The 15029-nt window shown below is 35.5% G+C and overlaps 2 protein-coding genes across 3 annotated transcripts; one reads left to right on the plus strand and one right to left on the minus strand.

Annotated features, from left to right (window-relative positions):
• Positions 1–344: 344 nt before the first annotated feature.
• On the plus strand, positions 345–10743 carry zmat5 (zinc finger, matrin-type 5). Of its 2 annotated transcripts, none has more exons than XM_048187883.1 (5): positions 345–685; positions 768–830; positions 928–1008; positions 1169–1280; positions 10490–10743. In XM_048187883.1, the coding sequence occupies exons 1-5, from the start codon at positions 559–561 to the stop codon at positions 10554–10556; spliced, it is 450 nt and encodes a 149-aa protein (XP_048043840.1). In that variant the 5' UTR covers positions 345–558; the 3' UTR covers positions 10557–10743. The 2 variants fall into 2 exon arrangements, with proteins under 2 accessions (XP_048043840.1, XP_048043839.1); XM_048187882.1 differs by lacking the exon at positions 10490–10743 and adding an exon at positions 3829–4183.
• Positions 7626–13959, minus strand: cabp7b (calcium binding protein 7b). Its single transcript, XM_048187876.1, has 5 exons — positions 12748–13959; positions 11097–11240; positions 10604–10716; positions 10063–10210; positions 7626–7763 (listed from the first exon to the last, which is right to left on the minus strand). The coding sequence occupies exons 1-5, from the start codon at positions 12854–12856 to the stop codon at positions 7636–7638; spliced, it is 642 nt and encodes a 213-aa protein (XP_048043833.1). The 5' UTR covers positions 12857–13959; the 3' UTR covers positions 7626–7635.
• Positions 13960–15029: the final 1070 nt, after the last annotated feature.

Below are 15029 nucleotides of genomic sequence, written 5' to 3' on the forward strand. Positions count from 1 at the left end.
TAAAAAAAAAAACTTTTACTTTTTTCTTCCACTACTGCAAAAACATAATGCAACATAGTGCAACTGACTACTGCTGTGTATTACATGTCATGTGATCATATGGCAGAGTAATCTTTTGAATACATTATACAGACCTAAATATTATATGGTTGTTATATGTCTGTTATGACATCTTCCGTTTATGGAGCTTTTTTTTTTTTTGACACAGACATGTAAATATTAAATCAAGATAACTGCACATTAATAGCTGATAACTCGTGTAAAATACGCCAACAATTGACTTTTCAAACTAAATTTCAGAAAAAATGTAACTGGTGGGAAATGTAAACGTGTTTTAACGTGGTGAAGGTGAGGCGTTTGTCCGCTAGAGGGTGCTATACGTCACTTAATTCTGAGTCTGCGCAGTCCGCATGTTGTCGTCGCCATATTGGACTGGCTGTTAGAAGAAACATGTCTTTAATCGGAGACGTGTTTAAACTTTGATATAAATACATATTTACTTGATTAACATTTATTTTAATTCAAGTCTGATTTGTAGTATTTTCTGCATCGACAACAATGGGAAAGAGGTATTACTGCGACTACTGTGACCGCAGCTTTCAGGACAACCTACACAACAGAAAGAAGCACCTGAACGGCGTCCAGCACCACCGGGCGAAGAAAGCCTGGTTTGACAACTTCAGAGGTACTCACAGAAATCTACACACAGCAGTAGGGGGTACTGGAACAATTATGTTGAGTTAAAACAAACTTTTAATTGTTTTCAGACGCTGCCGCAGTTTTAAATGAAGAGCGGACAAAGGAGCCATGCAGAAAGTTTCTTCAGACAGGTAACGTTAAGACATTTGACAGAGTAAACTTCTTTAGTTAAATAGATTTTCTTTTATGAACCTGATAAGTGAACTTGTTCTTCTTAATGTCTTCCAGGACAGTGTGTATTTGGTACAAACTGTCGTTTTTCGCACATGTCTGAGAGGTACATAAAGATGCTGGAGCAAAAGATTGATGGTGAGGTGTTACAGTGATCTCCTGATGCCTTTTATGTGTATCAATGATTTTTTTTTAGCCATAGTTTAAAGTTTACTGAGAAGGCATGCTCAATGCTGATGGCTGTTGACGTACACATACATTTTCACAATTTGTTAAACTTGTTGTAATTTCCTGTCAGATGAAAAGCGACGGAAGGAAGACCCTGACCAAGACAGATCGTCTACTAAGTGCAGCATTGATGAATGGCTCTCCAGAAGAGAGAAGAAACGGGCTGCTTTGTCATCAGGAAGGTACTTAATGCAGGATACTGCACAGAATGGTGATTTTGAAAGGTTGGATTGTTTCCAAAAAGTGTTTCATTCTCTAAGATGGGTAATCTGGGCTCCGGTCTCATTTATTTTGAGTTTGATGTTGACAGAAGATCACTTTTCTTCCTCACACACAGAGCTAGAAATGACTGAGATTCCCTGTTTTTTATTTATTTTATTTTTTTAGTCTTTTTTGTTGTTGTTGTTTTTAGTTTCAATGACCTTTCAGATTTTACATCTTCTATAATCTATAATAATATTGAACATATATTTCATGTTTCCTTTAAAACATTTTTTTTTCTTGAGTATCAAGACAGGCACATGAAAGTTAGCAAACAACATTTATGAATTGCATGTGGCACAAACATGTTCATTCAACGGAATCTCTGCTTTGCGATAATTATCAGTTTAATTTTGGCCAACGTAAAGATATATTGTGTAGGAATCTTCATATGTTGTGCATGCAGAATTTACAGGGACAGTTCACCCTAAAAAGAAAATTCTGTCATTAATTACTCGCACCCATGTTCTTCCAAACCCGTAAGACTTTTATCTTCGGAACGCAAAAGAAGATCTTTTTGATGAAATCTGAGAGCTTTCTGTCCTTCCATAGACTACCTTTGACGCTTCAAAAAGTGATAAAGAGATCTGAAAACTAATCCAAGCAGTTTAGTCCAAATTTTCAGAAGAGACTGGATTACTTTTTTAAGATGAACAGATTTAATTTAGGCTTTTATTCACATGTAAACCTTGATCAGCGAACATAAACAGATGCTCAATCGGACTTGAATGACGCAAAAGAACGAACCTCTGCCGGAAGCTCAAACGTGCTGCGTAACCAATGAGATTCATTCTGCATCTGTTTATGTTTGCTGATTTCATCAAAAAGATCTTCATTTGTGTTCCAAAGATGAACAAAAGTCTTACGGGTTTGGAACGACATGAGGGTGAGTAAATGATGACATAATTTTCATTTTGAGGTGAACTAACTCTTCCAACAGGTCACACAAACCTTTTAAAAATATTTGTCCTCGGGTTACAGAAAACTGTAGAATGTTTTGGCTGGTGACCTCTCAGTTTAGGGCTTTAAAAATGAAGAGTTAGACATTTTAAAGGTGAATCCAGTTTTAAGGGAAGGTGAAGTTAATGTGCATTCGAAAAATCAAAATAATTTGGAAAATAATTTATATGGAATATATAATAAATTTGACTCATCCTTTTTCTTAAACAATGGTTAAAAGGGTTGAAATGTGATGTTTATCATTTTTATAAAACTTTTTGTTTTGAGGATGTTACCATAGACATGAGTTTTTTTAGAAACCATGTTGCTACCTAAACATGTAGTTCTAATATTCTAATCTAATAATTAACTGAAATTATTCCAACTGCTGATTCTATTTATTTTCAGAATTTAAAGAGTTTTAATGAGTTCATATCCCCTCCTTCAAACGACCTCTTTCATCACATGAGGGTATGATGCTGATTTTACTCAAAACAGAAATCAGAATTCTGCCACGATTCTGAATAGACAGCTATAACATGTAATTTACTAGAGGCTCTGAAAATATGTTGCTGCAGTCTATTAAAAAAGTAAATGTGAAAAAAAAAAAAAAAAGTTTTCTGGGTGAATCAGTGAATTTGAACGAATCTCTTGAATGAATTCAATGTCGGATACATTTTTAAGTCACATGTCGCCACCTACTGGTTTAGCGATGTATTTGATGCAATCTTTATTTGAAGCGTCAAGTTACTTTCAGAAGTTGACATAACCTACCGTAGACATAAGTGTTTATATCCAAACTATAAACTTCTGTGATAATTTGAATTACTGTAACAGAAATAATGATACTGTGTGGTTGAAAAGATTGCTTGTGAAGCTGTGTCATACCTATACATGACAACTGCTCTCTGAGTCAGCGGCAGCGCCAATGCAGATTTGAATGCTCCACTGTGATCGTAGCTACATTTGTCAAACAGACATAGCTGATACATCACCGCTGCATATTTTTATTATACAGATATATATTGAGCTATGTTTTTGTGCTGAATTCGTATCACTTTTGTAGGCTATTGAGTGAATACAAAAAAGAGATCCCTTTCATTTCCCTAAAAAATGAAAGTGAACATAGAACGCTTCCCAGACTCCGTCCCCCCATTTCCAGCCCTGATCACACAGAACTCAAAATTTACATTGTACCATGAAAGATGATGCTTATGTTACCTGTTTTTTGGGGTTCGGTATTATAGCACATACAGAGAGACTTTTTACAACCAGTTTTATGTTATGATTCAACACATTTCTAATCTTTATGTATGAGGGATTCCAGCTGCTTGGGTGCAAGTGTGCTTCAGAGCATTCAAAATACATGAGAAAATCTTGTTTTGTAGGTCACCTTGACGCATTAAAATGAGACTGATGCCTGCAGCTGTTTCATTTGCATAATTACCTGCATATAGGTTCCACTGCTAGAGAATACACACATATGCTCTTGAGCTCAACAGTTTAATTGGTTACTCCTTTTATTTTCAGAGTTTTAAAGGTAGAAGAGGAAGAATGCACTGAAAACATTGAGATACCTCCGTATCTGCTGTCTATTCCAGATCTTCCTCCATCTCTCCATCCCCCACCAACTGGTGGTTGGAGAGTGACACTGCAAAATGAATGGGGTTGAAATGGAGTTTGTAAAAATCTTCTTTTTTTTTTTTTCCAAGACCATACTTCTAACTGATACTTTTACAAGGCCTTTTTATAATTTATTTTAAATGAAAACAATGTACATATTTGTATGAAATTGTATAGCAATTGAAGTTGAGGTGCATGCTGAAAGAAAATTTCCTTTTTTTTATATATATATTCTGAATAAAATCCAGTGCAATGAATTCCATAATGTGGAGTTGTAATTTGTGTGTCTGTAAAGGAGCACATGACGTTATTTTTTCTGTTAAAGGTAAGAGTTAACATAACTGGTTGCTTTCATTTGCTATTTATCAAGAAGTACACGGTGTTCTCAGGCTGAACGCTCTTATTTTTGTCCGCCTTCTGTGGTTTAGATTGAAATTCAGACGAGGCAAGCGTTTTCAATTTAGTCCTGATTGCTTGTTGCAGGAATGTTTTGTACTGTTCGCTTGCTTGGCCTTACTAAATTCCCACTGTCTTCTTCACTGATGAATGTTACACTTGGCTGGGATGTATTAGATTTTTCAGGCCTTGTGATGAAAGGTCCTATTAGATACAGTATGTGTTGGAGCAAAGATAAAACTTGTTGTCTATAAAGCCTCTGTATCATTGCTAGATACTTTTTTGCTGGTTTAGTAACCAGCATCAGTTATAGAACACATGCAAAGAAAAAAAAGAAAGGAAAAGATAAGAGACCTGTTCAACCAAGGCATATATTTACATGCATATTTGGTTGGAAATATAACCAAATAAATTCAGCCAAACATACTGCACTAACAGCACTTGCTGAAGTGCTGCTTACTATAATAATTTCTGTAATGGATCTGATACTCACAATCTGGTTTTGCACTCTCAAATGTTGAATGCGTTGAATAATGAAAAAGACCAAAGAAGAAGCACCACTGTTTTAATTCAGTTGTTCACATGGTACATTTAAATGTAACATCAGCACATTTTGGCACATCATAGATTCAAGGTGGTTTTCTAGAGCTACATTGATGCAATATAAAGTTACATACATTGTATATATTACTGTTACATCACTACATTAATATAATTATGTGAGCTAATTTGTAACTGCCAATGTATATCAGCCGTTATGCAGTTAAATGCAATTTGATGTCATTTAAGTAAATGTGCTGTAATTTTTCCATGTGAATTAAGATGGATTTATATTAAAGAAATATTGGGAAAATACAAAAATAAGACTATATTTCATATAATTCTTACCCATTTGTAATTTAATTGAAAAAAAAAAACATATTGCCGTGTTAAATAATAATACTCTTATTAGTGTGTAAAAAAAAAAAACAATTTGCACAGCATATCACATGCTTGAGCTTTGGAAATCAAAAGCATGATATGTTTCTGATGTCCTGAAATCAGTATATCTCAATTTGTATATATATCACAGTAAATTGTCATCAAATAAGCATAGTTGCATATTTTGAGAACAAAGGCTGACTTTAACATTACACAATACAACATGTCAGAACATTACAAATGCATGCAACTGCAAAGAAACAGGTTGTCATCATCGCTTAATCTCACACAAAGTTTTGGTCATCATGTCAGCATTAGATTATCGTCATGGTCTGTTCGATGTGTAAAAAGCAAGTCAGAATGTCTGAGTTTGCTGATTACACAATAAAAATACCTTCTCTAATCTATACTATTAATATTACTCTGAATCAAGTCTTAAGTTGTATATAGATATGTTTACAACTTTGTTAAGCTAATGCAATACTCTTATCATTCCAGTCGTATGCAGTTGCAGATCCATTTAAATGCTTAGTCATGACAGACATACATTATTGTTTTTCCGAATGAGGTCAGACAAAAACTTATTCATATCAGTTAAGTGTCCTCTGTGATAAAACACAAACACATGTGAATTAAATACTGGGAAAGTGCACAAAAATATAGACTTTGGACTCCAGACCTAAGACGCACAAAACATCACCACCCAACTTACTGTTTAGGCACTGAGATTACTGACAAATGCATAAATTACAGATAGATGCTGGATGCATACATTTATTTCAGAGTATGCATAAGCCAAATATTGCTTGTTACCATTAACTCATACCAACTTAAAGCTATTTGGTTCAAAATAGTACTTTTGAATAATGTCCCCTGGGGTTCATTCCCTTTGAGTTATGAATACATAAACTTAAAAGAAATGAAAGCTTTAAACTGAGCCTGTAATTTTCCAGTTCATCAGGATAATATGGACACATTAGGGTAACAATTTACAAAAAGATTTCATTAGTTAACTAATTTAGAATTAACAATACTTAATCTTAGTTCATTTTTAATTTCAGTATTTGCTAAAACATTATTAAAATCAAAAGTTGTATTTATTAACATTAGTTAATGCACTGTGAACTAACATGAACAAACAATGAACAACTTTTATTAACTAACAACGATTAATAAATACTTTAACTAATGTATTGCTCATTGTTAGTTCGTGTTAGTTAATACATTACCTAATGTTAACAAATGAAACCTCATTGTAAAGTGTTACCCATATTAGATTAAAAGTAAACGATAAGAGGCATGACATATAAATTAAGTCATTATACAGATTACAATACCCCAGAACAATGAAAACCACACGTTGTTAAAGAAAATAATAATAATATTGATACAGACTGATAATTCACTGACAACACTGATGTTATCAAAATGCTAGGAAACATTTCATGCAAATATGTAATCATATGTATTAACACTGAAAACAGTTATATTGCAGGATATCGACAAAAACATTTAGCCTCATGTGGCACACAATACGAGTAATATTCAGTCATTTTTCACATTGCTTTTTCTCACACAACCAGTAGACAAATTAATAAAAGACCTGTCAACAAACAATCCTGAGAGTCAAGACTGGAAGAAATACCGTTTTTGCAAGTTAACAAAAGACAATTGCACAGGTTAAATTCAGTAACACTTTGGGTTATCACCAAATGTATACTCTATTTTCCATCACAGTTTATTACTGGTAAATTTCTAGTACATTCATTTTCTTTTTTTATTTGCTCTGAGCCTAACTATTCTTGGTGACATAGACAAATATGATTTATTCTGTCATTTCTTTCTGTATAGACAATTATCCCCAAAGGTCAAACGGGTGGTGTTTGGGACCATGTTTGTAAAATGAATCTACTGTATCTAAAACTATGTACCATACAAGATCCAGTGACACAACATTGTTACATATTGGGGAAATATTTCTGTCAATGTCATAATATCATTTTATATAATGACTGACACAGTGTTGATTTAAAGTGGGTTACAACCATACAATATAATATCATATTTTTAGTATGATGTGCTACATAACAATAGATGTCTACTTTGTAACATAAGCCAAGGATATTTTATAGGACAATGATCATTACTAATTGCTCCTATTTTATTTCTACACAATAATGACCGTGACACTTTTAAACTATATTGTTTGGGCTAAATTGTTCTTTTGCCTGTCTAACAACAGTCTGTCTTCACCTTGAGTTTATAGTAGAATGAAAGTGCAGCCTTTGGTGTTTCTGTAAATCTGTGATCATAGAAACTAGTGACATTAGTGGACTTTTTTGCATTTTTACCTTGTTTCCTTTTCGCAGTCATTTGTTGTCTTAGAAACAGAACTCTTCATTTCATTCCTCTTCGAAGCATCTGATTGGCTGCGATGAGCATGACGCTGATGATAAATGCAATGGCGAAGGCACAAATCAAGCTCTTGCGCACACAGGTGTGCTTGACTTGTTGCATGGGACTTGCTTTGAGGACAAGTTGAAGAAAAAATGGAAGAGAAAAGATTATTATACATATCATTGGGTTTTTTCTACAGACATATATACAACATCAGTCCTTTAATCTGATTGGTGATATAGTCCAAAAACTCTTGGACTTATCACTGTTTTTATCGCTCCACTTGCATTCTGTCTATTAACAGTAGAAACTTGTCAGTGCCTCTTTCTGTAGGTTTCATAGTTTCACCAGTAGGTGGCAGCAAGTGACTGTCTTTGAAAGTGAGTCAATGAATCTGTCGCAATGTCCGAAATCTTATACTGTATAGTAGCTACATTAGGTTCGAAACTTACTTCATGACCATTAAAAAAAGTATGTTAAATATATATGAATATGGGTAGTATGAATGAAATTTGGATGTACTATATCCGCCATGTTGTCACAGTCACATGACTTACGGCGTCAGTTGGGTCGCTCCACCGCCATTCACAAATTCTCTCCTGTGGCCTAATGGGATAATAAAGTGTTTATCATATACGCACTTCAGAATCTCGACAGAAGTAGTAGGTCACCCGGGTCCTTTTTCCCTACTGTTTTTTGAATACTATGGGCCCTATCATACACCTGGCGCAATGCAAGTGGCTTTTGCTAGTTTCAGCCCGACGTAATTATCATTTTCACGTCCTGCACCACGTTGTTTAAATAGAAAATGCATTTGCGGCCATTTGTGCACCCATTGGCGTGCTGGTCTGAAAACGAGGCGTGTTCAGGCGCATTGTTGGCGCATTGCTATTTTGAGGCAACTAAAATAGACTGTGCCATTGACCAACTGAAACCTGGTCTAAAGTCAATGGCGCAATAATTTTTTTTTTGTTATTTAAAGAGCATGTTAGTATTATGCGCCTCAAACATGCCAAATATTAAAAATAAAAGGATTACAATGTAAAAGATTATTATTGTGTGCATAAAGATAAAAATGCTTTGATGGAATTCAGCTTGTCCCGTAGATGGTCTGCTTGCGCGCTTTATCCTCGCGCATGAGCAGATCCGTTTCTTCGCTAGAGAAGCGTTCAGTTTTTCCGCTTGCAAATTACGACTCCACCATGGCGAGAGCGCACCTGTCTTTTAAAGAGAATGGGATGAGACTCTGATTGGTTTATTGCACATTATGCCCAAAAGACACCCATTACTCATTAAGAGAATAGGGACAACACTTTTAGACCATGCGTCGGGTGCGTCAACCATTTTTCCCATCGTTAAACTAGCAAAAGTGGATTCGGACACGCCCTAAGTGCACTTGAACTGTGTGCTTTAGACCATGCACTTAGAACGTTAAAATAGGGCCCTATGTGTTTAGATATGCTACTCTGTTGGTGTACTGTTTTTCGCATGCTATAGTAGAGAAGTATTCGATTTTGGATGAAGCGATTGATTTGCTCAAAAGCACAGATTTAATAAATAACAAAACAAGCAACTGGCTGAATTCGATATTGCATAGTACCATACTACTCAAGGTGTGGGGAGGGTATGGGAAAGACCTGGCAACCTACCCTGTAAAAATCATTGCCAAGAAAATTCATAAACAGTCTCTCGCGTATGGCAAGAGATAATAAGATGGCAGAAATAATAAGAGTAGTATTCTAGTATGCTAATCTGAATTCAGCCCCTGTCTTTATGAGTCATTGAATCATTCATTCAACAACAATTTACTCAAGCATTTCATTTAAGAAAAAAAAACATTGTTTATTAAGCTGTTGTATAAAAGTATTCACACTCGAATTGTACTGTAATTTTCTGGCTGCTATGGTAAACTTTATATTACTCAACCTTTTCTTCAAGTGGGTTTTAGATATTTTTTTCCCTTCATTTAGATATGAGTATAAGCTTATTACAAAAAAGGGAATAAACACTTACCAGTTGCTGATTTTCAATAAAAATATATTTTGTACCAAAGAGTATGAGATGTGCAAGTTCTCAATTGCAGATACATTCAAGTTCATTTGCAGATACACTCCCCACTGTCCTTCTTCAAAAAGATTCATGAGCTTCTTTATTTCCCCGGGACTATCAACAGAATATATTTCAACTAAAAATAGACAGTTTTTCTACACTGCAGCAATGGCCTCTGTGTCTTGGGTTTTTAATGGTGTTGACAGACAATTTTGATTGACATGATAATGCCCAGACACTTCATAATGAAACGGATGCGTGGGCGCACACAGGGAGCGCATATGCTAGAGTCAGTCAAGGTCAGTGTATCATGTATGCCAGAATTTTGTTATGTTTTTTTCCTTTTCTTTTGAGAATTGTTAGTATATAAAGACTTACTGTCAATATCTACTTGGCACTCGGGGCTGTTTAAATGACTCTCCTCTGTCATGATGATATTCTCGATGTCTTTCATAGTCAAATGGTCACAGAAGGTGTCATACAGGAGTCTCTTCAGCTCATCCACAGTCAGCTTTTGCATGTCACACTAATGGAGAAAGGAGAGTAAAATTGACCTTTTCATTAAAGGAACAATGTTCAAAATGTCGAATTCTCCCGTAAATGATTATATAACCACTATAAATGATCAGCGGCTAATGCACCAATGAGTTATACTAAATAGCACATTTAAGAGAATATTGCCTTTTAATGGACTGAAGCAGCACTTTCAACTTTAATTTTAATTCAGTGCTATTACTACCAAAGGAATGTCAGCAAGTTAATTGCAGAGTGTGAATAATGTATGAATAATCTTCTTTTCCACCAGTAATCATCCACCAGTCACAGAACAATGGGACAAAGTAAAGCTGAAGCCAGACAGAACTAATCATTGAGACTATGTGGGAAATAATTGAGCTTATTTCAAAGAAAACCTCCACACCTTCCAGAATATGGAGTCAAACTCGGCTCCGTGGAACCTGTCTGGCATACCAGCTGAAGACAGTTTTGGTCCGAGAAGTGCTACGAATTCTTCAAAGTCAACCTGACCGTCGCCTGCAAAATAAAAGATACGAAAACACAGACCAGCTTCACTGTAACCTTTTTTTTTTGTGGGAGATTGTAATCTTACGCTGATCCAGCAGAACAGTCAGACTCTAATCTTTGAATTGTTATCAGAAACATCAGGTCTTTGTTCAATGATTCACTCTAACCATTACAATATTGAATTGTTTTGCTCTTGCTGTGGTTTTATATTGAATTCCGCCATACCTCTCTGATTAATGTTCCCATAACAGTGCTTAGATCTAATCAAAACAAGACAAATTAATAGTGATCCAGAGAATATCACATAATTTAGCAAAGGATGTTATGTGCTGAAATGTGCAGAACTGAAATGTATCCAAAATATGAAATGTTTGTGAGGGCTGATATACCATCCATGTCCAGTCTCTGAATGATCACCTCCAGCTCCACTTCGTTTGGCATGTAACCAAGAGACCGCATGGCCACTCCCAGCTCCTGTTTTGAGATGAATCCATTCCCATCTCGGTCAAACACCTTAAAGGCTTCACGGATCTCTGCAGATGTGAGTGAGACATTGCCATATCACAACATACAATGCTGTAAACTTTTCAAATGCTTCTAATATTAACATTAAAGGATAGTTCTTCCAAAAATGAAAATTATGTCATCATTTACTCACCCTCAAGCTGTTCCAAACCTGTATGAATTTCTTTTTTTCTGATATTTTGAAGAATGTTTGTAACCAAACAACACTGACTTCCACAGTATGGAAAAAAAGATACTATGGAAGTCAATGTTGCCCCACAGCTGTTTGGTTACAAACATTCTTCAAAATATCTGCTTTTGTGTTCAGCAGAACAAAGAAATGCATACAAGTTTGGAACAACTTGAGGGTGAATAAATTTTGACAGAATTTTCATTTTTGGGTAAACTATCCCCTTTAAGTATATGCCTGATTGGAAAATTGGACCACTTCTTCTAAATAAATTACATTGGGAAAAAAATTGGACAAATAAATGCCATGATTGATTGTCCTTATCAGGAGACAGTCAAATAAAACATTACTAATAACTGTCATTAAAAGTCAATAATAATTGTCACAAGGAAATTTAATGTCATTCTGAAAATATTTTCACTCACCAAGCCATATTTTCATTTGCCATGACATAACCATAGTGGATGTGATATATATTATATGTGATATAATGCAAAATTGCCAGTAAATTATTGTGAGAGTCTGTTAAACATATTAAATGAAGGAAACACTTATCATCACACGTTTATGAACTAACACAACACACAGCAGACTATAATATAGCTAAAGCAGACATGAGATTAGAAATGGTATCTGATATTCTCATATTCTATCCTGTCTCTTTTCATAAATTAAAAAAAGAAAATGCTTCCCAACATCACTACATATAATTAAGGAAACATTATGAGGCAGGCCCCTATCTCTTAGGAACTCATTAAGTGTCAGCTAGTTCTGCATATCACATGCATGCACATATTGGAACAATATAAAATCACACAAAATGTGTTTTCTTGAAATCACTTGGATGGACAGAATGGAAGAATGGTATGGTTTGTTAAACAGTTTACATTGCTTTTATATGATGTGAGCATCTATGAAAATGATTAATAATTTGCAATTTATTAAATGCGACTGTCAAAAGATTCAGTATTATTTGTAATTGTTGTAAGTGTTAAAACATTTACGACATTTTTTAGATATGAACGCCCACCTTCACCCTTCATATTGCAAGCTTTGAACTCCACTATAGATTTAATCTGATTGCGTTTGTTCATACGCAAAACCATAATCTAAATTTAAATTTAAATATGTACAATTCTTTCAAAATATTTTGTCGTCGCAAACTAGTAGCATATACATAAAAAAATCAGTAGTGTGTAGGAAAAAACAAGCACTTTCTTTATTATGGGCAGTAAAGGCTGCCGCAGGGCGCTCTCCATGGTACTGAAACCCACATTCACAAAGTACTGGCAGCACTATCGCCACAGATAACGTCTCCCTTCAACTTAAAATGAAATATCACTTACCCTCCACTTCATCCTCAGGGAGGCTGACGGGAGCCCTGTAGGAGAGGATATCTGGAATAGAGCAAAGTCCCCTGTACATGAACCTGGAAGTCACAGCACGCACTGGCATTTCTGCGAAGGCAAACCAACGTTTGTATCCTGATCTTCATAAAGCACCTGTAGTTCGGCCACTGCAACTTTACTACAGAGCGCTTTCTGGAAGCTCAAAGCCAACAATCAAAACGCGTGTCTGATTCATCTTCTTCCTGTCTTATTGTGGTCCAGGTGCGATTAGTCACTCTGCACACATGCAGAAACGATCATTCATTCGATCGATTGCGGATTGCTTTGCATCAGGTGCAAAAACTATTGCCATATGATTTCACGAAATCAAACATTCAAGTATTGCCATTCAGACGGAGCTTGTATGGTACAGGTACGCGTATATTGCTGGAAATGGCCCCGTGTTCTGTACATCTTCAACTGGGTTTGAAGGATAAACGTAGAGCATCCCAACGCCTGTTCAAAAACAACGTGTTGTCGTTTCTCCTTGAGATTACGGTGACTCCATTAGCTTATATAATTGCAGGGTATAAATGTACACGATGTACACAGAAACCTCCGTTCGAGTGCAAAAAAAAAAAAAAACAAACAAAAAAAAACGAACTGTGTCACAATATACTAATGCGCATTACCTCCTGGGCATCACCGCCTCCCTTACGCGCTTGATGCAATCCTACAGGTAGTCGAACGGTCTCGAGTTGTACAAATCAGAATATATTGAAGCATTCCAATCACCGAGATTTCTAACATTTGAATCATTTTTGTCCATTAGGTATATCGGAGGAAATGTGGCATGTACTTAAGTAGGCTAAATAACAAAGCACACGAGAAATAAGGATCCTCCATTACACGATGAGGAAATAACGTGCTCATTTACTTCTAGAAATTATTGATGGCAGTAGATTTGCGGAAGCTTGAGATGCTAAACAAAAATCCAAGAAATCTCTGCGCAGATGTGTCCTTGGTGAGGTCTGATCCACGAATGCGCGAGCGCCTGATGCATGTCCCTACAGCCAAAGTCACTTGCCTACTATATATGCGCGCGCTCAAAGGCGCTTAGATACCAAAGCCCACTTTTAATCAAATTCTTTCGATTTCTCAAAAAGCTTTTATCTTTATTTCTGTTGTTTGTCGGTAACTCATTGAGTGTGTAGCCTACTGATCCGAATAAGTAGTTCTAGAGTCAGTGTTTATTTAGGGTTTCTATAGGCTACCTCTATGCTGAGTATGGGGCTTTGTCTTTTAATAAGGTATTGTATGCTAATATACACTTTATAATACATTTTGAAATGTTACGTGTACGAGGTGTAATTTATATGAAGAAACTCAAAAAATATTACTGTATTAAACTATAAAAAGTTTCCACTAGTCTCAGCCTCAGTTGTGTGTTTTTCAACGACTGTATATTTTAAAACGCGATAGGTAAAATGATTGTGTCTGTTTTGGCTTTCCGTACTCCAACTGCATACAGGTGAGTGTATATTATTATTACTTTTACTCAGCGGTCTGTTAAGCTTTGTTTAGATATCAGATATGAGATACAAAATAGCTAAGATAAAAGTAGTTGGATTTGCCAAAGCATATTCTACTTTGTCTCGATAATCTGCATCTGAATGAACCAAGGTCAACAAAGTTTGGTAGAACAGACCTTTTGACATTTCTTCAGCGTTGTCTTCAATAAATGAAATTAGCTTTCACTCTGAGGCAGAATAAAAGACCAGAAGTTATAAAAATAGTTAAAACGTTACTTGCCAAACTCGATTTATAGACTAGAAAAGAACTGCAGCTCTGAATGATTTCAGTTGAGGAAAAATATTAGGCCCATTCGTAGAGCTAACATTGACACGTGCACAAAAAAAAAAAAAAAAAATTAAGATTTTATTAGAAGATGTGTGATTGTGTATCATCACTTGAAATCCAGCCTTTTAAATTAAGAGAAATGCTGCACAAGTCGTGTTTTCTATGTATATATGAAGGTTGTTTTGCATGTGTTGAGGGCTTGCAGCAGCTCATTATTCTGGTTCAGAATGTGCTGCCCTGTCTAGGCTTTCAGCTTGTGGTGTTGGACTGTTTGACAGCTTGTCTCAGCGCTGGTCTCTCTCTATTGCACCTGAATCTTTTCCCATGTCTCTCAAATGTCTGTCTGACAACTGCCATCATTAAGTTTGGAAGCAGTTAGCATGCATTTGAATATAGTGGAGAAGTTATACCACATTTTTTTCTTCACTGCTCAAACTTCA

Source organism: Megalobrama amblycephala, linkage group LG4, assembly GCF_018812025.1.
Source record: "Megalobrama amblycephala isolate DHTTF-2021 linkage group LG4, ASM1881202v1, whole genome shotgun sequence".
NCBI lineage: Eukaryota > Metazoa > Chordata > Actinopteri > Cypriniformes > Xenocyprididae > Megalobrama > Megalobrama amblycephala.